General features: G+C 39.5%; 1 protein-coding gene across 2 annotated transcripts; it reads left to right on the top strand.

Moving 5' to 3' along the window:
• The first annotated feature begins 1,891 nt into the window (after window positions 1-1,891).
• Window positions 1,892-22,029, top strand: LOC117816058 (ral guanine nucleotide dissociation stimulator-like 1). Of its 2 annotated transcripts, XM_034688146.1 has the most exons (19): window positions 1,892-2,067; window positions 2,543-2,602; window positions 3,490-3,745; window positions 9,555-9,844; window positions 13,055-13,099; window positions 13,338-13,507; window positions 13,663-13,823; window positions 13,919-14,230; window positions 14,335-14,438; window positions 14,702-14,786; window positions 16,467-16,541; window positions 17,085-17,171; window positions 17,291-17,323; window positions 17,455-17,576; window positions 17,690-17,785; window positions 18,047-18,182; window positions 18,334-18,600; window positions 18,834-18,948; window positions 19,989-22,029. In XM_034688146.1, the coding sequence occupies exons 3-19, from the start codon at window positions 3,557-3,559 to the stop codon at window positions 20,159-20,161; spliced, it is 2,460 nt and encodes an 819-aa protein (XP_034544037.1). In that variant the 5' UTR covers window positions 1,892-2,067; window positions 2,543-2,602; window positions 3,490-3,556; the 3' UTR covers window positions 20,162-22,029. The 2 variants fall into 2 exon arrangements, with proteins under 2 accessions (XP_034544037.1, XP_034544038.1); XM_034688147.1 differs by lacking the exons at window positions 1,892-2,067; window positions 2,543-2,602; window positions 3,490-3,745 and adding an exon at window positions 8,161-8,413.
• The last annotated feature ends 1,149 nt before the right edge of the window (window positions 22,030-23,178 follow it).

Below are 23,178 nucleotides of genomic sequence, written 5' to 3'. Positions count from 1 at the left end.
AGAATGTCAGAGTTACACTTTAATGATTGTCACGTGCCTGATTTATCGCAGTGTCTTCAAACACAGTAATTAGACCTCATTTTACCTGTGTAGATCACGTTTCCTCTTGAGTGTTCACGTTCATTTTAAATGGGTCAATTACTGTCTGATTTCTGAATTTGTTTGTATATATTTTTTATTGCAGGTCTATAAAAAAGTTTCTTTCAGTCAGAATGAAGTTTTAAGGTTTATCTCTTCAACTCCAATAACTTAGACACATCTTAACTTATACATGATAGAGACAGGATTTTGACGTTGTTCCCATTCATTTTAGGTCCTGACCCCAACATTACGGATATGGGCCTTTGTGTGTGATGAACGTTTCATGATTGATTTCACCTTTAAAGATTGTTCTCTTTATTTTTCAGTCTCTCAAGTCTCAAATGTGTTTTGCATTTCACTTGTAAAAAAATATTAGATAAACTGTTTTGTGAATTTGGACACCACATTTTGTTCAGGAACCCCTGAGTCTGAACTTAATTGTATTAAAAATGAATAATCCTATTGTCTATATTTAGGGCCCCATAACAGCTGCATTCATTTTGATATATATTAAGATAAGATAAGATAAGATAGTCCTTTACTCGTCCCACAACGGGGAAACTTAAGTGTCACAGTAGCAAAGTAGACAGTGCATTGAGGCGTGCTCTCGGATTCCTAGCCCCATGAATGTCTTTTTAGTTAACAGTAAGGCGTCGTCAAACTGAATTTTTAAAAGTAAAATCAGATATAAGACAGAAATAAAATGCAAAACATGTTGAAAGGATATTTTGTTATTTCATAATCAACATGAGCTTACTTTGGCAGACTTTCTATTATAGGACATTGAGGAGGAAAAAGTAATAATGAATGGACTCACTGCAAAACTGAAAAATACTCAAATATTAAAAATCATAACAAATGTAGACAAAGAAACCCTCGCACATGTACTTTGGTCATGCCCCTTGATTAATCAGTACTCATTGTTATATTGTTAATGTTGTAAGAAGGCGATTTGTTCTGGAGACATTTTAGGAGATTCTACAGTGCTATCTGCTTTTTCAAAACCAGTGATCGAATGGATACAAACTGCTGTTATGACTGGACGACAGATTATCCTCAGGAATAGGAAGGCCCCGGGAGAACCTCCTGTTCGGAACTGGTTGACTGAACCATGCACAGTAGCTACATACAAAAGGATGTCTTATAGGATGCAGGACAGAACAGAAAAATATCTTCTGAAGTGGGGCGTGTATCTTGATGGGACTAACAGGCAAGAATGAAAATCAAGTGTGAAAATTAGAAGTGGTTTTGTATAATTTTTAATTTTTATGTCAATTGGATCTTATTATTTGCTAATATTGATTTTTTTTTTCTTTGTATAACTATTTCTTCTTTTCTACTTGTATGCTTTTTTAAATTTATTTTTTATTTTATTTTTACTTTTACATGTTCGAAATAAAGACATCAAATCAAATCAAATTTGTAACAAACAGATGTGTGCCATATATTACTGCTGTTTTTTTGTAAAATAGAAATTGAAAGGCATAAAAAAAATCATAACAAACAAACTATACATTGATATGCCACAGAATTTGTGACGGACGTGCAGTCAAAGTAGGACAGAGGTTAAACAACAAAGTCTGTAAAATATCTGATAACAAAGATTGTTCTCTGTGTTACATTACAGACCTTAATAAAAGTGATGACGCAGAACTTTAACTATTAATGGCCTACTTAATGATGTATACCATCATATAAATTGAATTCTACCCAGATCCGCCAAATAATTGGCAGTAAATACACCCGTGCATGTGCACTGCACAGTGTGAGAAGGATTCCTTTTATTGGTGCTTTATTTGACCAATCAGCGAGAGGAGGCGGGCTTACGCAGCCTGCGGCAGGTTTTGAAACGCTGCCAGCAGCGTGTCTGAGTTTCCTCCACATCTCCTTACCACCAGAATGCAGACGTCTATCACCCATAAAGTGTGTCTTAATCCTTTTCATGAGTTAGCTCCGTTAGAAGATTGTCCCTTCATCCATCCACAGGTAAGAGACATTCAATCCTCTGCAAGTCTATCAGCAAACTGTTAAACGTGAAGAGCCATTTGTTTTCATGTAAGCTTACAAAATGAAATGCATGCTCCCTCACATGTCCTCTCAGATTTAAAGGGTCTGCATGTTGGCCTCGCTGTTTGCATCGCTGTATGATAAAGGTGTAAGGGAGGGGGGCAGGGAGGGGTTGCCTCATTGTAATGAAGGGGCCAATGAACTGGAATAATTGGATGTGCAATGCAATCAAAATGGGACACAATTATTTATCAGAGGAAGGAAAACTGGGAGGAGGGAATTTCAACACACACATTCACACACTCACGCATTTAAACATGCGTGGAGCATCATCCACCATCCACCCACCCGCACAAACACACAGCACAATCAGTTCTTGGTGATAAATGCCAGAGTCTCTTCCGTCCAAGTTTCACACTGTATCTTCTCGAATATTCTGTCTGGACAAATGCAGCTCTGAACATGGGCTTCATTGGGATGAAGGAGACGCAGATCCAACTGAAGGGAGATTACAGTAAGTCACTTTTTTTAAGGTTTATGGGTTTTTGAACTTATTCAGTGTGTCACTAAGATGCTAAGTTATTCAGGTTTTTATCAGGGATACTTTGAAAGAAGGGTTAGGGTTTATCATCCCTGTTGATGTTTGGGAAAAATTCATGTTGTTGAGTCTGTGAAATGTGTTCATTTTGAGGCAAGGCAAAGCAAAGCAAGGCAAGGCAAGGCAAGGCAACTTTATTTGTATAGCGCATTTCATACACAAGGGCAACTCAATGTACATTAAAACATTAAAACATTAAAAGCATTGGAAACATTCAGACAAGCATAAAAGAGCACAATTAAAATGACAAATATGATGAAATGGATAGGAAAGGGAAATTTTAATAAAATCTTTCCTGCAGTGCTGACAAGAAAGGTCTCACATTGCAAGTTTTTGTGATAGTTTTCATGGATGGCCATATGAGGTGATTTAGATTACCACAGATGTAAATTTAATATAATGCACTCTCTATGAAATGTATTTACTTTGCTGGTGTTTTACTGTCATGCCTGCCATTCAAAGTTAATTTGATTCAGTAAAGAGTCCTGGATCATTAATCAAAGTTGGACTAATTTGTTTTACTGAGACGTGCTCTCCAGAGTGAATTGAGTCGGGCTAAATCGTTAACCCAATTTTGGACCAACATGATAAATCAGTCCATAATTCTTTAGTGCCAATAAGCCTGATGGGATGTCGAAGCCCTTTTTTTATTTATATTAAAAAGAGCTGCAGGACTGAAAATGTGACCTTCTAGTTATACTTGTAAGACACTTCTTATATAAGCAGAATAAAAATAAATAAAAATCAAAGTGATTCAGGTGCAGCCACCACGCGTAATGTTACTATGTTCCTCTCTGGCTCAGATGAGGCAGCCGTTGTGGAGGAGATCTGATGAGGTGTGTGGGCCTGTAGCGTGACTCAGAGTGGGAGATGAGGACCATTCTCTCTGTGTGTGGAGGCGGGGATGGAGGGGAGTCCCGCGGCCTCCGCAGCAGGGTAGGCAGGATGAAGAAGCTGTTTGGGCTCAGGCAAAGTCAATGCGTCAATGTCCACATGGACATGGAGCCCGGCGTGTGGCTGACCAGCTTCCAGCCGTTGGACACTGATGGACGGTATGGGGTGAGTAGATGATACATGAGTGGTCAGCCTGTTTTGTTACAGTGTACTGTAACAGCTCCTCCTGATGGATCTCACTTTACATGACCAGAATTTCATCTAAGTATGTATAGGTAAAAAAAAAAAAAAACAGGAGTTGTAAAATATTTACTTTAATCAAGGTCAGTTGTAAACATCAACATAATGTCAACACCCACTTTATGGTCCAATCTGAGAGAAGTCAAATGCACACAGATCAAACGGCTCATTCATCATTGAAACATTGAAATAAAAAGGCTTCAAGGAATTCCACCCTGAGCAATCTATATATACCACATTCATATTGTGGAATGATCTCAGACAAATTAATTCACATTCTATTTAATATATGGATTTGCAGCTTTAGTCTTCTTAACAGGCTTTCTGTAATGCTGATCTGTCTGAGGCTATCATTTGGTAAAAAGGCTGATTTCACACTTCTGTCAGTAGCATTAGTAATGAGTTCACATCGCCAACCAAAGCCTGCTGGGAGTGATAATTATTTGACTGTTTGGTAAACTGTTGTTTAGTGCTTTACAAGATAAAAAAGTACAAAATACATGAAGACAACAATAAACAACAACATAACAGGATATTAATGTCCTCTTCACGAGCAGAAGGCCAAAGAGAAGAGATGGGTCTTCAACAAAGATTTAAAACATTCAACAGTGGGGGCCGATCTTAATTGGAGTGGCAATCCATTCCAGAGCTTGGGGGCCGCTGCTGGAAAGGCTCGGTCACCCCGGGTTTTAAGCCGGCTTTTAGGCACATCCAGGAGCTGCTGGTTGTTTGACCTCAGTGCTGGAGCTGGGTTGTGAACATGAAGAAGATCAGCCAAGTAGGATGGTGCCAATCCATTTAGGGCCTTGTACGTCAAAAACGCAATCTTAAAATCAATCCTGTGACGGACTGGGAGCCAGTGGAGAGCATGCAGCACAAGTGTGATGTGCTCCCTCTTTTTCCTGCCAGTCAGGAGGCGAGCAGCAGCATTTTGAACAAGCTGCAGGCGCTGAATAGACGACATGTCTAAGCCCACATACAAAGAGTTACAATAGTCAAGCCTAGCCGTAATAAAGGCATGTACAACTCTCTCTAAATCCTTGGGAGGGAGATAGGCCTTCACCTTAGCTTTGAGTCTCAGCTGGAAGAAGCTGGCCTTAAACACAGAAGATATTTGTTTTCCAAATTTGAAGGCACTGTCGAAATGAACACCAAGGCTCTTTACAGAGGAGTGAATATTTGCTGCGAGAGTGCTCCCATTGAAGTGTTGGGGCTGTCCAAACACAATGACCTCGGTCTTTTTCCCATTTAGGTGCAGAAAGTCTAGGCTCACCCATAACTTTAGGAAAGTAGAGTGACCCAATACTCCTGATCAATAAGGGACAAGCTGTTCCAACATAAACATGGCCCATGGGTGAGAAAAGGTTGGGTACTGGTGATAAGTCTTAATCTTTGAAAGTCAAGATTTCATTGTTTTGTTTTGTTTTTTCTACTTTCCTCTGCTTGATATTTGTTCTCTGATGTTAACGTCATGACTTTGTGAATTATGAGGGGTAATTGGACCACTGTGCAGCTGACACTGAGAATCTGTCATATATTTAGTCTATGTTGACGTCAGGTTCTTCTCCCTGGGAACTTCCGCGATTGTTCCTACTGACCTCTACATTTTTGTAAATGGGACGTCATCCACACCAGCACACATTTACTTACTCTTAGAAGGAACTGCTGGTCCCTCTCCAGTAAGGATACCACAAACCTGAATCAGTGCATTTCCTGCTGCAAAGAAGCCTTTGTAGTTGTGTAAGCTTTTGATGGAACAACTTTACTCAGCAGGTTACAGCATCAACTTGCATGCATGCTTTTGCTAGTTGGTTGTCTACCACCTCATCAACCATTCATGTGACTAATAGGCACTAATTGAGGGTCCCTCCTGGCACTGTTTCTCTGCTCTTTTGTTCAGCCTCTGTAGAAGGACTGAGTTGTCCGGGCAAACATGATGGTGGATTTTTAGTCGAGAGACAGACAGCAACTCATTAAAGGAACAAAAAGCTCATTATTTCTTTTCTGAGCTAAAAGAGCAGTGGACAGCCTGGTGAACAGTGTCCCATGTGCTCAGCCTGTTGGTGTTACTCACAGTGTGTTGCAGCTTCTCTCTCCATGTCTTAAAATTAATTCTTTGACTTTACTAAAGGCTCTTTATTCATAAATGTCCTTTATTTTGTGCTACATTCTAGTCACAATGTTGAAGTTAATTTAAAGTAGTAGAACAGCCCTGCTTTAAGCGGTATGTCCACCACACCCCTGACACCACTTGCAGGGACTTCAGCTGGAGACAGGCGAGAAAAACCAGATTCCAGACTGGATTCTTCAGTGGTTGAGGCTCTGACATGCACTGTTCACAGCCTGCTGATTTTCTCACTCCTGGGAGACAGAATAATGCACCTTGCATTTACGATGTTCCTTTAAAATGATCACAAGCATGTGTTGAGAGTCAACATTTAATGATGAGAAAGGATAACCGATGTAAGCTGGAGAGCCTGGCCTTGATGGAGCTGGAGGAAACTTATATAATGAATGTGTAATGTTCAGAGTTTGGCCACCAGAGGTCACAGTGCTGTCTCTACCATTCATTTTTGCTCTGAATTGAGTTCAGGTAAAAAAATGTCTCCAGGGATAAGATCTGACGGTTTGAGACTGACCTCATTTGTAGAACATTCTTACATATCAGTTGCTCCACACAGTTTTTGAGACATTTTCACAGGTGTTCTCATAAGTGACTTTCACAGATACCAAACTGCAGCTTAAACCAACGTTATTAGATTGACTTCCTACGACATATGAGATTATACATAAATTGCTTTGTTGTATCTGTAAATTCTTTAGGATTTGATGTCAATACTTTTATTTATGAGACAGTATTTCTAATGAATAACCCTTAGTATGCGAGTACAATGTAAAATACTAGCCTGACATTTAGAAGGGTTTAAATTACTTTGAATTATTACTTGAACTATTATTAAATGTAGAAGACTTAGCAGAGGCTAGTACCAGACAGCTTATACTACTGCTGCCATCAGTGACATAGTTAGCCCCTTAACTGAAGTTTGGTCATAACAGTACATTATACTCAGTGGTGGACAGTAACAAAGTAAATTTACTTGAGTACTGTACTTAAGTACAGGACTTTTTGAGTATCTATACTTTACTTGAGTATTATTTTTGGGGGAACTTATTACTTTCACTCCACTACATTCAGAAGACAATTATTGTACTTTTGACTCCACTACATTTCTATCAATGCTCTAGTTACTCACTACTTTTGCAACTCATCAATTTCCTTCTCTTTTCTGAAATCTGATCCCTAAGACAGTAAACTGTGTTTGTTTAGTTCTGTTTGTCTCAGTGGTTTAGTCGTACCTGTATATCTTGCGTCTCCATGGTTGAACGTGGAGCAAACACACAGATCAGGGAGAAGCATTTAGAGGTGATAATGATGTCTATAATTCTCCACATGAGCACCCATGGCCATATCTTCAGCCCGTGTTAGAGGTTTTTGAAATGAAGAATGAAACGTATCGTTTGAAATATTCTCCCTGTTTCCCACTCTGCCCAAACAAACAAACATTCACTGTCCAACCTGAGAAAGGGTGTTGAGCTATGTAACGTTGTTTCATTCCAGATGAACATTTCAAACTAAGTTGTCTGTGCTTGGAGTAACTTCTTTTCTGTTTTTATTCAATTGCATAGTTTTTAAAGATTTCAGGTAATGGTTTCTAGATAAACATAATGTAAGCAAATGTACTCCTATGTATTCTTGACTGCACTCATGTATTGTGAAAATACAACATTTTGAGATTTTTTAAAAAGTACTTTGAATACTTAAGCATTTTTGAAAGCAAGTACTTCAGTACTTTAACTCAAGTAATAATTTGACAGAGTAACTTTCACTTGTATTGGAGTAATATTTGACCTGAAGTATCTTTACTTTGACTGAAGTAATGAAGCTGTGTACTTTGTCCACCACTGATACTTCATTTAATACAAAATTGAATTTGATTGTTACAGAACTAACAAATGGCCCTTTTGTATGTCGGTTGTCTGAAACTCAAATCTATCCTACACCATGAACTAAAGACAATAATGGAGTGTCTTCACTTTAACTGCAGTAAAAGGGATAGTTTTCATGTTTCCTGTAAACTGATTTAGTACTCTACATGTAGGAACGTCAATTTAATATGCAAAGCATTTTGTTTTTTCAGTCATAGCCTCCATATATAAAATCTGCATCGTGGCAGGTAAACTCTTTGCCCTCATTGGGCAGTCACATAAGCCCCGCCCACACCAGCCTCCCTGGCCCCGCCCAGTGACATGCCGCTCACGCCTCTCACGCCCAGTGCCCGACAGCACTTCTCTAACTTGTTCAGCCACTGTCCCTGACGCTGTTCAACCTCCAAGACTGGATAATCTGTTTTTCTTTTATTTATTTAAAAATGAAGGACATAACTCAGACTGAAATCTGTCGAAGGGCGGAGATAACATCCTTAGATTTGAACTGCTCTGGGGTCCAATTACCTTAAGTGACAGCAAGGTCTTTTAATTGCTTTAAACTTCTGCTCGGCAAAAGCAAACATGGGAAAATGGCACTTATCGATGGTAGGTTAAATTACAGGTTCTCTTTCTTGTTTGAGGATAATGATTTGGAAAAGCATATGTAGGCTACAAATTAAAACTAAAAAATGTACTTGTACCTTTTCTATTCACAATTTTATTTGCTTTGCCGTTTTTTCTGTAACCTTTTCTGAACATCTGTTTGACTCCAGGAGTAAAAACGCAACATGATGGGTTTATTAATTCACATCCAGCCTTTCATTGTGTCGTACAGCATGCGTGCAGGTTCTAGTCCGAGTATCTGTCATGTGGTATCAGCTGTTGTCAAGCATGGTGTGCTTCTATTGTTGAAACAATTGTGATTACATAAAGTCTGTACAGGCGAAATGCCGAGAGTTTAGTCATAGGCTGGTTCCATGGTGGTGAATAGTCATCGGGGTAAAGGTCTGCATCATGCTTTTGTTCTGTCATCAGGCCTTATATTTGTCAATCTAAGTTTCTGTTTGATATAATGACAGCCTTGCTTTTATTATGTTGATTGAGAGCATGGCTGAAAATCATGTTCAGACTTACATCAATTTTGTTGTGTGCCTAAAAACCTTTGTACTAAAATGTATTGTTAAAATCACAACTCAAAATAAGGCTGGTATCTTATCTGGAGTAACATGCTTAAATGTAAATTATTTGTTATTGTCCTCTACAGTTGTAAACACACCGTTGAGTATGTGAGACAGTGTACTGTTACATATGGAAAAGACATTGGTGCAAAAGCTGCAAAGCTGTGTCATGGTTCAACAGATTGCTCCTGTGTTTGTGGACATAAACAAATGGACTGTGAATGCGTCTATGCCCGCTTATTGGGTTAGTCACCAAGTGTCTGTGGCGTCAGAGAGCAAGGCTGAGTCACAAATAAAATCTAAAGAATGAGGTTCATTGACGTATAGTTCTAATCTGCATGCATGTCACAATAACGATAATTTAGTTGAACACTTTGTTTATCCATAATTTAAAAAAATAACATTTGTAAATATTCCTGGTAGTGAAGAGATTTTAAATGCTTCTCTCTATGTCTAACGAAAGTGTGCGTTCCTGTTTCCAGTCACCACACTGTATGATCACCATGATGGGGTGGGGGATATTTGTGATTTGTGATGGATCTTGATGAACTTTTCATTCTCTCCTGCAGGATCCAGTGCAGGAGTGGGGGGAAGAGCAGGAGAATGGGGCTGTGTTTGGCATCACGCTACGCAGGGAGCCTGTCCTGCAGAATTCAGACACAACAGACCTTCCATCCACATCAAGCTTTGTCCAGTACCACACAGTTAAGGTCCGAAGGCTGAAGGCCGGCAACCTGGAGCATCTGGTCACAGAACTGCTGAATCCGGAGTCCCAGGAGCTCGACTTCATCCACATCTTCCTCTCCACCTACAGAGCCTTCACATCCACCAGCACTGTCATCGAGCTGTTGTTTCAGAGGTGGGAAACTGTTCGAACTGAGGCTCATCTTTTGTGTACCTGTTTTCATGATCTGCTCAACCAGCTGGTCTACAAGCTACCAAATGAAATAGTTGTATCTATTTGACTCCAATCAACTCAGTGTAGCACTAAATGTTTGCTAATTTCCTCTTTCCTCTCTGACTGATGGATATTAAATTCTGATTTTGCTATCATGTCTGTCCATCCAAAATAAGACCGTAGCCAGCTGCTCTGGGTTCATCCTAGCAGAAGAACTGGAAACAGATGGAAACTGTTAGCTTGGCTCATTTGGGAGTTAACAGAATGTTACCATGGCACCAGCTTATAAGTGATGTTCATATTTTATGGGAAAAAAGTTGAAAAAATAGAAGTTTTGATTTCACTTTGGGTTACATTTTATCAATAAGGGATGATATCATGTAGGTCAATTGTGTTGCATGTTGACAGAGCCTGGCTAGTCCTTTTTATCTGTTTCCAGCATATATGTTGAGTTAAGATCACTAGTTGCCAGCTGTAGTGTCAAATATATTTGGAGACATTTAAGAGGTATGATATTTCACAAGTAATTATTGTCTTGATTCCACCAAAATGTCATTATTTACTGAGCAAAGTCATTACTAGCTTTCAGAGAAATAACAGATCCCTTTGTTAGTTAAAAGTTAGTCAAAATATTTTGTTTTAGTGAAGTTACTGCTCAGCAAAACCCTTAAACTTTGATTTAATATTCCACTTTGTGCAACTTTTGGAAGGTATTCACTCTATGCTGGTACATGTGACACATACATTAGCAACTGTTGTCCACATAAACACATCGGCTGTTAAGGAAGACAACTACTGAACGCTTTTAGGTCACACCACGTATTCACAAAGCATTAATCTTAGACGCTGCACAGGTTTCTATGACAGGTTTCATCGTCATGGTTTAAACAAAGAAGCTTGCAGCTTTGTTCCATTCCAGAGTGGTCATGACTACACCCTCCACACCCTGCAGAGTGCTTCTCCACCTAACCGTGTCAGAGTCTGTGTGCTGAGATTTAATGGTCTTACTGACCTAGTACAGGTTTCTTCGGACACAGAAGGCCTAGCTTGTTTTAATGCTTACTAAAACATTTGTAGGTAGGGGTGGGTGTTATGGAAAAAGTGTTAAATCACAATCTCAATTTTAGCACCATTCTTTTTCATGTTTATTTTTACTAACAAATACAACAAAACATATCATCCCAAAAGAAAAGAAAAAGAAGAGACATAATCTTTTTGTGCCTACCTGTGACAAGCACAGTTGACTTTAAACAAGAATGTTGACATATATAAGACTTTAAGTGCAACAAGTCTCAGACATGTTTGCTTAATTCAAAAATGACCAATGATTTAAAAAGGTAAATAACAACCACAACACTCAAGATATGTGTACTCTTTATATATAGAAAAAAAACAACAACTGGCATATCCACTTTTCTGAAGCAGCACTCAGTATTTAATTATTAATTTGAATAATAAATGTCTGGTCTTCCTTTATGAATTTTAATTTCTAGTAAGTTTTAAATTGATATAATTCACATGGTAATCTAATATTATCAAAAAAAGTAGATGGTAGTGTGACTAACTGAGAAGAAAAAAATTAATCACTAATCAATCCTATACTCAAACTTCTACATAACCATACAGTGTTGTACCATGAATCTGCTGTAGTAGTTTAATCACATCTCTCTAAGGTAACCTTTTTATCCTGCATGATTCATGTCTGACAGAAGTAAGCATTTAAACATAATCTCAACTACATTCAAAATTATTAAAACTGAAATTTGTTGCAAATGATAAAAAACGTAACAGGCAGGAAGCATTTCAGTGTGTGATATCTTTATTGTTCTTACCAAGTTAGACTTCATCACAAAACAGTTAGTACTTTTGCAATGTAATGTTATACTCTCTCTGGATCTGCAGATCATAGACAGGTTCTAACCCTTCATGATCTTATTTAATTTTGAAATCTTTTTATTGGAATTTTTTCCTTTTTTTTCATACATTAATTCACACATCACAACATGTATCAACCAAAAAAAGAAAAGAAAAAGACATCAACAAACAGCAAAAACAACTTAACAAGGCAATCCAAGCCTAACAAACGTAGAAAAGAAAATATACAGAGTACAACAACACGAGTATTTTAGGCAAGACAAAACAAACAAAACAAGACAGCAGAAGAAGAAGGGAATGACAAAAAAAAAGGGGGGGGGGGGTTGCAGACACTAGGGGAGGAGGTTCAAGGAACCCAGATACAATGTTCACTGTTTAGAGGTTAAATTTTGCTCAAAGTAAGAGAGGAATGGTTCAGCTGAGCCCTTAATGTTTTTCAAGTTTTAGATGGGCCCTCACACTTGCCGCCTGATTACTGTGTGATGGTGGTTCTATGGATTTCCAGTTAGTCAAAATTAGATGTTGGGCCAGTAGCGACAAAAGCGTCACCCTGTGCGCCTGTAAGTGCGAAAAACTCTGGGAGCAACTCCAAATAATGCAATGATTGAATGATAACCCTTCATGATCTTACATCATCCTATCAGACATCCCTATTGACATACATTACTAAAAGTTCCAATCCAGCCCCCTGCTTGGTCTTTTGTCTCTGTAAGGTGCGTGTGGTTTGCCTTTTCCAAATGTTTACCTCTGTGAAACTGTGGCCATTAGCATGTTTCATATATTATTAGTTTAACAGTCACCCTCATCTCTGTGATACTGGTAGAAACAGGCTACCTGTGAGCTTTATGTGGGGTCAGCCTGCGAACAGCCAGAGAAGTGTGTTTCCCTTTCTTTGCCTTACAGGATCTGAATCAGGATGCAATATTTATTTATGCCATTAACTTGTAAACCTGCTGCACTGTATCTTCATAGAGGGCAGTATATAGAACAGTTTATGTGTCCAGAACAAACAATGTCAAACAAAATGTTCATGTTTTACAATTTGGTCTCTGAATGTGACTGAGCTATTCTCTTCATTTTATTTTCTTCTCACTTTGGTGAACGTTTAAAGCAGGAAGGAGAGTCCCCCTGTTCAAAAACACGGACTACAACTTTAATAGAGGATCAGCCTCGGCACATTTGATTTTTACAAGATATTTCTGTCCCTAGTGGCTCATTATTGTGTCCCTTCATGTGGTGAATATCTCTGAAATGAAGCTATGAGTTGAAAAGTATTTCTGTTTCCCTATTTCACAGATATGACTCAACAGCTAACCCGGATAACACAGTCTCCTCACGCAGGTGAGATTTCTTTACTCCTTGGAATCATTAAATATAGATTTTTGATCATTTACTCTCACCCTCCAATTATTCAACATAACATTGTCCCTAAATTTATAAGATCCATTAATTTTTTATCTGTTTGTTATAAATCATGCCAACGTTTTCCAAGTTTGCCTTAATCTCATTTTGACTGATTTGGACATGAAGTATAAATACTACTATTGAAGCTTAATTATCCTCCTTATCTCTCCCTCAGCACCTTACCCCCAGTGATCCGTCTGTGGCTGGAGGAGTACAGCAAAGACTTTCATGAACCCTCTCACTACCAGGCTCTCCGGTTATTGTGTGCCAACTTGCGTCGTCGTCTCTGCTTTCGTAGATTAGCACACACTGCTGAGGCGCTCCTTAAGAGGCTCCAGGAGACAGGTATGAAGCAATCAGAAATGAGATCACTTAGAATTTTTGTCAACCTGCAAACGCAATGCATGAAAAGTAGGCCACTATTGTTCTGTGTTGACATCTGGGATCAAATGCAATCTTATAAGACCTTTTTGTCATGTATGATTTGGTGTGTTTGACAGATTGCAGCCAGTCAGCATCAGCACACCACAATGAATCATTGCAACAAGAGCACGGTGATCTGGAGGACAGAGTTGAGAAGTCCACAGAAGATGAAGACAAATACAACTTTATGCTCTTCCCAGTGAGAGAGGTGGCAGAGCAGCTGACTAGATTGGACGCAGTAGGTTTCATTGTTCCTGTGCTCATTTCTGTGTCACTCTTGGTTGCTTGTTTTTAATGCATCACCCTCACCACTCGTCATCCCCTCTACTTCAGGAACTGTTTGTCAGAGTGATTCCTTTCGACTGTCTTGGCTGCGTCTGGTCTCAGCGTGACAAAAAAGAAAATCGAAACATTGCGCCCACTGTCCGAGCCACCATCTCTCAGTTCAACGCTGTCACCAACCGTGTCATCACCTCACTCCTCTGCCCATCCACCCCTGGCCCTTCCACTTCCTCACCTGCTTCATCTCCAGGCTCCTCCTCTACCTTCCTGTACCCCTCCACTGCCCCAAGCTCACCTCGCTGTGCTCGCAACAGCCCCGCCCTCAGAGCAAGCATCATCGAGAGGTGGATTGCCGTTGCTCAGGTCAGGATTGAAAATAGTGTGAATCACATTTAGGGATTAAAATAATATATATTATATATAAGCAGAATGCACATGACGCATCTTGTGTTCTTTTATCTCTGCAGGAGTGTAGACAGCTGAAGAACTTCTCTTCACTCAGGGCCATCCTTTCAGCCCTGCAGTCCAATGCTGTGTATCGCCTCAAGAAGACCTGGGCTGCTGTCAGCAGGTCAGCACTTAATTTAAACACAAGGTTTACTTCATGCAGCTTGTATAAGAAAGACCTTTTTGTAGAATAAATTACTGAGTTAGTGTTTTTAATGTCACAATATAACAATGATGGGAAAAGATGGGCTGAAGTGAACAAAGACAGAAGACGGAAAATTAATTCCTCTCTTTTTTCCTTTGACTTATTTATCTATTTTGTCAATAAACTTTGATCTGCTCTGCAAGCAAATACTGTCTTGACACACTGAAATTGTTGGTTTTTAGGGAGAGCATGGCCACCTTGGACCACTTATGTGAGACTTTCCTTGACGAGAACTGTGTGCTAACCAGCAAAGAGGACTTAATGGAGGTAACTACTTTTATTTTTGATGTAAAACACATGACTGCTTCATTAATGGAGGACAGATCTGTTGAGGTATTGTTTCCAGCTTTCTCCTGGGGCATGGCTGGAGGTGTGAAGGTGAAGCTGTAATTATACTGGTCGGATCACTTCAATACAAAAGAAGTCTGAACAAATTAGCGAATGCCCCACAATAGAAAATTAAAAGATGACTTTTTGGTTTGGTATGCAGCACAGCAGCTCGCTTTGACTTTCTTATTCTCTTTCTTCATGGTTCATCAAAGTGGCAGTGAAAATGACTGTTTTTTGGTATTTGATAAATCAACATAAGGGGCGGCAGGGGCTCAGTGGTAGTTTTTTCTCAACTGGAAGGTTGGGAGTTTGATCCCCTCCCTCTGTCCACATGCTGAAGTCAGAATTTTTAAAATTTTTCTCAACAAACTGAGTTTTAACTAAGTTTCGTAACTTATTTAACTTTTTTTCTTTCTCGATCTTAGATTCTAAAATATTTTATGTTTTCATGCTTAGGTTTGTTGAATGTCATAATTTAAATTGGGTATTTTCTGACAAGGTATGGCGTTATGGAATTAACCTGATATTGGATCTACAATTAAATGTTGGGCATACGGGCACCATGTGGGGGTGTCGAGGTCTGAGCCAGCTTCAGGCTGTGACTGGACACAGAAAAGACTCAATGTGCGAGTCTTAATCCTTGGGAAGAAGTTCTGAGTTGAATTGAATAATTTAAGGGTAGAGAGAGAGAGAGACAGAGAGAGAGAGACAGAGAGAGAGAGACAGAGAGAGAGAGAGAGAGAGAGACAGAGAGAGACAGAGAGACAGAGAGAGAGAGAGACAGAGAGAGAGAGACAGAGAGAGACAGAGAGAGAGAGAGAGAGAGAGAGAGAGAGAGAGAGAGAGAGAGAGAGAGAGAGAGAGAGAGAGAGAGAGAGAGAGAGAGAGAGAGAGAGAGAGAGAGAGAGAGAGAGAGAGAGAGAGAGAGAGAGAGAGAGAGAGAGAGAGAGAGAGAGAGAGAGAGAGAGAGAGACCTACCTGGATGCATATAAAATTTTAATGTTTGCAGTATTTGCTGTCTGTTTTTGTTGATTGTTACTGTTCTGGTTTTTGTTTTTCACTCTGTAAAGCACTTTAAATTGCTCTATGTATGAATGGTGTTTTATAAATAAACTTGCCTTGCCTTGAATGAATGTTCATCGCCTATTCCACCTGTCCTTTGTTCCAGGTAGAAAGAACTGATATGAATGTCTTCAGTGATTGCACTTGTTATGAGCAGCAGTGTTCCTATTACATAAGAGAAGGGCCTTGTTAGCCTCCAGCACAAATTAAATGTATAATAAAGGGAGTCTGTGGGGTACTAGTGCTAATCACAAGTTATTGCATTAAATGAATCACTCACTTGTGCTCTCTATTTGAACACACACAAACATTACACACCCGAGTTCATAGACAGCATAAAGGCTGAAAGCTTGAGGCTGCTCTGTCATATAGTGTTCACTACAGAGGCGCCCTCCCACACCTAACAGCACTCAGTCAGATGGTGCTCAACCCTGAAAAGAACAGTTATGTAATAAGCATGCTTTTTTTGTTGTCTCATAGCACCATAAACACCCTGTTCATATGCCATTTTATTACCATTTCAGTTCACCAGAGTGATGTCTTTGTTTTCTGCAGGATGGGAGTCTCCCTGATGGCATTTCCACCCCTGGCTCCAAATCAACCCAGCTCTGCTCAGCGACCAGACAGACGGTAAGAAAACGTCACAACTCTGTTCGGAAATAACCTCGACAAATAAAGTGAGAACCAGTAAAAATGAAAGGTAGAGGTCAGTTTCTTCTCCGCCTGGATCATCACTTCTACTTCCCCAAAGTCACATGTTTTCAGCTGTGTTCAGTTGCTATTACTGCCGCCACAGTTCCACTTCTCTTTTCTTTTTAAATCTGTTCATTTGATGGAAAAGTTGACACAAGTCACATGACCGTAATAAAGCTGACATCTGAGCAGAGTTCTCATGGTCAGGAAGTTTACTTTGCCCAGGTGAGGCTGTGTGTTCAGTGTTTTATACCCCCATTTTACATTGTTTGATTAGTGATGGTGTAGTTGTTTTTGTATATTTCAGTTATAGTTTAGTCAACACTGACACTACATTTACTTCAGTCTTATTATGCTTATTATGCAACCATAATCCAATTTTCTAACAACTTTTCCCCAAAAAGTTTTTGGGATTTTCAGTTACTCTTTTCTCTATTTACAAGAAATGATGAATAATTGTTTCCTGATTTGTGTCCTCAGAACTCCAGCAGCGGTGTGGTGCCGTACCTTGGCACTTACTTGACTGTCTTCACCATGCTGGATACAGCGCTGTCTGACAATGTGGAGGTGAGAACACATTTAAGTTACAAACTCACCTGTGGTATTTGTTTTGTTTAATTGTATAATGCTTTAATAGAGTAATGTTACCATGTTTGTAACAGTGGTTGTTTTCTTCTTTTCATCAGGGCGGACTCATCAACTTTGAGAAGCGCAGACGGGTAGGTGTCACCCCCTAGTGGTGTCTTGTATAACTGCCTCCTTTGTTGGATATAAATGAACCATGTTAAGAGTTTTATTCTCTATAAATTCTTCTGTGCTCTGACCCATGTGTTTATCATTTTTCTTGCAGGAGTTTGAGATTATCTCTCAGATTCGGCAGTTTCAGACTTCCTGCTCTGCCTACAAGCTCCCAGTCAACACTCACATTACCACCTGGCTGCGGACACATGCACTGCTTACAGATCAAGAGAGGTGAGACACATAATGACACCGTTAAAATGCAATATGAAAGAAACAAGGTGAATAAGAAGATGTTTGAATAACCAATTCCATTTTTAAAATTTATTTTATTTTGTCTCCTGAAGCTATGAGCTCTCTAGAGACCTGGAACCTCCAGTCGACCCATGTCCCAACTCCCCCAACTCATGGAGCAGCCGTCTGCTCACCAAGAAGCTCACCACGTAAGTTTGGAAAACCTCCTCCAGAGTTTTAGATATTAAACAGCTGCAAAGAAATCAGTGGAAGGTGGAAGGATAATCTATATTTAATCAACATCCTATAAGATTTATTTGCCATATTTTAAGTTATTTGATTTTATTTGAAAAGTTACAGTCATATTTGAGGAAAAGCATACATTCTTTGAATGTTGTTCCCCAATATGTATTTGCCTGTTGCTTTGTTGTGACACAAACACAGCCCAACTACGTTGTCTTTGTGTGCAGGTTGCGTTCATCCAGTGACTGCTCTCTCAGGAAGACCCATGCTGACCAGATCAGCGTGTCGTCTTCTGGCTCCAGCAGCTCAGACATTGACGACCTCTCCGCCCCGCAGTCCACCCCCCTCAGACTCAAACTCAAGGTATAAGCCCTCGAGTGTCCCAACTAGTTAAATCAGTCGAGACACAGCTTGATAACACAACACCTCTAAATCCGATCTTAATGAGATTTGCAGTAAGTAATTGTAACATCATATTTTCTCTTCCATCCTTCCTCCTCATCATCTTCCTCAGTCTTTCTCGGGCTCTCTTCACAACGTCGCAGAGGACTCTCCCTACAGCTCCATGTCCATCTCTCCCAGTCTGTCCAACTCCTCCTGCAGCTCCTCACAGCCAGACCTCAGCTCTTCTTCTCTACTTCTGAGCCACGACTCGTCTTCGTCCAGCTGCTCCTCTCCCCCTGCAGCGCTTCCCCTCTACAACAAGCAGGTTGCTGACTCATGTATCATCAGGGTCAGTGTGGAGTGTGTCAGCAATGGAAACATCTACAAGAGCATACTGGTAAGGACAGTGGAAGGTCAATAAATTAATCTCTAAGTTGATTTTAAAAATGTGTGTTCTTACTGTATTATGTATTAGTAGCTTGAAAATAAAAGCAGAAGAACTTATAAAACTATGTTCTGGAAAACAGAACTTGTTGCCAATGAAAGGACTATGTCACACCTCCATAAATGTTCTTACTGAGTTACTTGTCTTTGTTTGAATTTTGACATTTGGCTGTGTGATTTTTCTAGCTGACCAGTCAGGACCACACGCCTCAGGTGATTCAGAGAGCGCTTGAAAAACACAACATGGAGGACATCAGCTGCCGGGATTTCAGCCTCTGCCAGATGCTCAACAATGGAAAAGGTGAATATTTTCTCCCTAGCTATCTGTGGATGACTGTTTCCAGGGCCTTCTTCCACTGGGCGACACTTTCCACTCCTGTTTTTTTGTACAACAAGGTCCTGTCATTGCCCAGTGTTAATTAAATACAAAACACTAATGATGTCTTGACCTCAACTTAAACATCATTTTGAATTAAATAACAAAGCTGTCTGTATGGCCGCATCAAACTCTGGTCAAAACTGTCTTTGAGCCTCATGAGGCACTGTTGGCCTTGCGGTCTATGGGCGCCCCAGATACAGATGCTATAGTCCTCGTTGCAACGGTTGCAGCCTTGAACCATCAGCTGCATGTCTTCAGCCCCATTTCCTGTCCGTCTTCAGCTGTCCTATCCATTAAAGGCGAAAATGCCTAAAATGCTACTTTACATAATCTAAAATATGAAACATATTCTGGTTTGTTTAACACTTTTTTGTTAATTAAATAATTCCATATATGTTCTTTCATAGTTTTGATGTCTTTGGTATTAATCTACAGTGTTTCAAATAATTCAAATAAATACAAACCCTTGAAGGAGAAGGTGTTTCCAAACTTTTGACTGGTAGTGTACCTTTTAAAAAAAAACAAAAAAAAACACAAAATCCCAACTTTGCGCCTCATATACTGTAATCAGTCCTCTAATTTCACTTTCAGTAAAAGACATAGACCTTAAATATGTTTGGCTTACCTCTGTGTTAATTTGTTTTTGTAAAAATTTTATCCTATGAAAATCAGTCATGGAAATGTCTAGAAAATCTTTTTGGGTAACTAAGGGAACTAATTTTGCTTCCTTCACTTTCACAAACTATAATGTAAAGGAGTTTCTACAGAGTTTTGTGAAGTCTACCTTTGTTTTGTTTCTTATTCCCTTAGATAATGATAATATTCTTCCCAAATACATTGAAAATGCACACATTTCAAATACTTACTATGTCTTGGTGAGGAATATGAAGTCCCAAACCAAAATTAAAATAGTTACATTAAGCTGATAGCCTTTAATCCTTTCATTTGTCTTTCTGCACCAGAGCTCCAGATCCCTGACAACGCCAACGTTTATTACGCCATGAGCACCTCTGCAAACTTTGACTTTGTGTTACGACCACGCTGGAGGAGACACTTGGGCTCCGTGTCCAGTCCTGCAACTCTGCGCAAGAACCGCCATGCCAAGTGGAAATCATGTGTCCTGGATGACTTTTAGGGTTATATTTAGAAGACAGAGGAGCTACTTATCTGCAACAACAACACAACAGGAACTGTTTGTATCTACTCATCACCGTGACATTACCACTGTGCAGCATAGACAAGTCGCTCTAACATGGAACTTTGTCTGAAAGAACTGAGGAGCTGTCAACAAGAAGTTTGTCAACACCTGGAGTAACACTGAAATGTTTCATATTAGACATGATGAAGAAGTGATGCACTGAGAGAGGAGTGTTCAAATATGCAGGAAAAGGGACAGACGGGATGCAAGGTATAGAATTCTCTCACTGTCCAATATCTTATTAGATATTATCTTTGGATAGATGAACCAAGTTTCACCTGAGCCCTGTGTCCTAATATGCACTCACTGTAATGTGGACAAATGAGCATTGCATAATGTGTCATGACTAAGGAAAGCACTGCTGAACAGTGGAAATGAGGAGTTGTTGGTCTGGGAAAACAAACGCCCAGGACAGATTTCAGCTGCAGAGTCGTGCTGGCAGACTGGCTTTAGTTCGTGGTCTGGAACAGTTACAGCAAGCGTGGGACTTTCTTTTAGATTGTGAGCCAAGTGACGACCAGCCCCTTCAACCACACGAAACCAGTGACTAAGAAGGGATGCTCACTGTTAGCTGATGAGTAAGCAGTCCCACATGGATGTGGGTCAATGTGAAATGAGTTGTTTTGCAGACGTGCTGAGCACAAGAAGTATGAGACAGTGTTTGACACACTGTGAGGACTCCAGCCTATAAGCCCTGGTGATGACATTTTATCAGTCTGATGAGTCTGTTAGAGGTACTCTGGGTAAAGATTTTAATATTTTAATGTAACTCTAAGTCAATTTATCTATTTAAGTTATTATTGCATTTCAGTATTCAGCTTCTAGAGCTACAGCTGTTTCTATAATTGTTTGTTTGTGTTTGTCTTGTTTTTTTGCATCTTTTGCGGATCCTTTAGTCTTTTCTTTTTTGGTCTTCTATGCTACAGTATTTTTAGACAAAAATATATTGAAATCGATTTCTTTGGTATCCGATAAGCTAAGAATGAAGGAAGATGACTTTTTACTGTCTGGTGCTTTTAAATGAAGGAGTCATTGTATGTGAGCAAAGTGTGCACATGATATAAATGTTAATACCCCCTCTGATGGACTGTGACATTTGAGGGGGCATAGCTCATTTTGTATATCCAGGCTAACTAAAGAACAACTAGCCATCTCAGTAAGCGGTATGTAGCTGTTTTACTTGAGTAAGGCAGTGAAAGAGATGAATCTGTAAAGTGGTTTCTGGTACGTGCATATGAAGCGTAATGGTATGTACTTTTGTTTTTTTTGACGGGTAAGATCAGCTCAGAGATGCAAAATCCCCCAAAACTCTATGCAGCATTTACAAGCATGAAAAGAAAACTTGTTAGAATATGAAGTAAAAATCTGTTTATTTTCAGTCTTTGGGGGAAGCCCACAGAGGGACTCTAATCCCTATTTATAATTAACACAGTTAGTTTAGACTGTTCAGTTTTATGCAGGGTTTTGCATCTATGGGTGCAGTAACACAGCTGCTTTGGTTTTATTGAACATCTGGTTACAGGTTGGTAATGTAGGTATGGCAGCTGCGATACACAGTATGAAGGAGTTTTTATTGTGCCTTATGTTATGTCTCTGTCAGTATGTCACTCTCTGTCTGATATATTATAACTACATCAGTTAATTTTCTCTTTCATCATGCTTTTGAAATATGTAAAGTTGTGAATATCACATGTAGTGATTGTAACTGTATGACAACAGATTCTTTATTTTTGAAACTCAAATCTAAGCACTTACTGTTTATAACAAGTATTAAGTGTCCACTAATAAAGCCAATTTAACATTGATCATAGTGCCACATTATGAGTAATTTGTGCTTTTATTAGTCGTGTTTTTTTATGGCTTGATTTCTTCTGAAATATACGAGGATTGATACTTTTTATATCAATGAGGTATAATATTAAATACATATATGATTGTCAGTATAATTCATATAAGCTGAGGTTTTGGTCCAAAACGCAGCAACTCGAGTACTGACTAGAACTAAGAAAAGAGAGCATGTCTCGCCTGTTTTAGCTTCTCTACACTGGCTCCCCATAAAATCTAGAATAGAATTTAAAATCCTTCTTCTGACCTACAAAGCTCTTGATGGTCAGACACCTCCGTATCTTAAAGAGCTCATAGTGCCCTATTACCCCTCTAGAACACTACGCTCCCAGCATGCAGGCCTGCACACCTACCTTTAGTTGTCTGTAAAAGTAGTATGGGGGGTACAACCTTCAGTTATCAGGCCCCTCAGTCAGTTATCAGAGAGAGAGAGAGAGAGAGAGAAAATACTTTATTTTATTCCCCGAAGGGAAATTCAGGTGTCTGGCAGATAAAATTATAAAATCACATAAAACAAGTAATTCAGGTGTCTGTCAGCTCATCTCCCATTGGCTAGAGAGTTATGAAGCCTAATGGCTGCAGGGATGAATGATTTTCTGTATCTCTCAGTCCCGCAGTGCAGAGAGATAAGCCATCCACTGCCGCTGTTTCTCTGGTCCACAAAGAAGTTGTGAAGTGGATGATCTGTGTAATTTAGAATGGCCTCTAGCTTCTTCATAGACTGCCAGGGGAACTGGCACACTGACACGCTGGGATCCTATCTCACATGTCTAACATGAGTCTGGTCCTGCTTGAGGTCTCTGCCTGTTAAAGGAAGTTTGTCCTTGCTGCTTTAACTTGCTAAATACTTGCTAAAAGTGCTCTGCTCATGGTGGATTAAGATGAGATCAGAAAGAGTCCTGTCAGTAAGGGGACTGATCGTATCCTGTCTTGATGTTTGGTCTTTAACGTTATGACTCAAACTGACCACTAGGTGGAGCCAAATACTTGAGTGTGTTTTCTGCTCCTTTTTCATGGTTCCATTTACAGACAAACAACTGGTTCATCTTTTCATTAAACATCAAGTCCTTTGTTTAGTAACCTTCAAAACATAATTCAAGATTAGCATC

This window comes from Notolabrus celidotus, chromosome 7 (genome assembly GCF_009762535.1).
Source record: "Notolabrus celidotus isolate fNotCel1 chromosome 7, fNotCel1.pri, whole genome shotgun sequence".
In the NCBI taxonomy this organism is placed as follows: domain Eukaryota; kingdom Metazoa; phylum Chordata; class Actinopteri; order Labriformes; family Labridae; genus Notolabrus; species Notolabrus celidotus.
The sequence above is the reverse complement of the archived record's forward strand: the minus strand, read 5'-3'. Positions and strand labels throughout refer to the sequence as shown.

Coding starts and splice junctions, on each gene's coding strand:
- LOC117816058 (XM_034688146.1), top strand. CDS start 3,557: ATGAGGACCATTCTCTCTGTGTGTGGAGGCGGGGATGGAGGGGAGTCC. Junction 13,508..13,662: donor TAAGAGGCTCCAGGAGACAG/GTATGAAGCAAT, acceptor TGTGTTTGACAG/ATTGCAGCCAGTCAGCATCA. Junction 17,577..17,689: donor CTGCTTACAGATCAAGAGAG/GTGAGACACATA, acceptor TGTCTCCTGAAG/CTATGAGCTCTCTAGAGACC.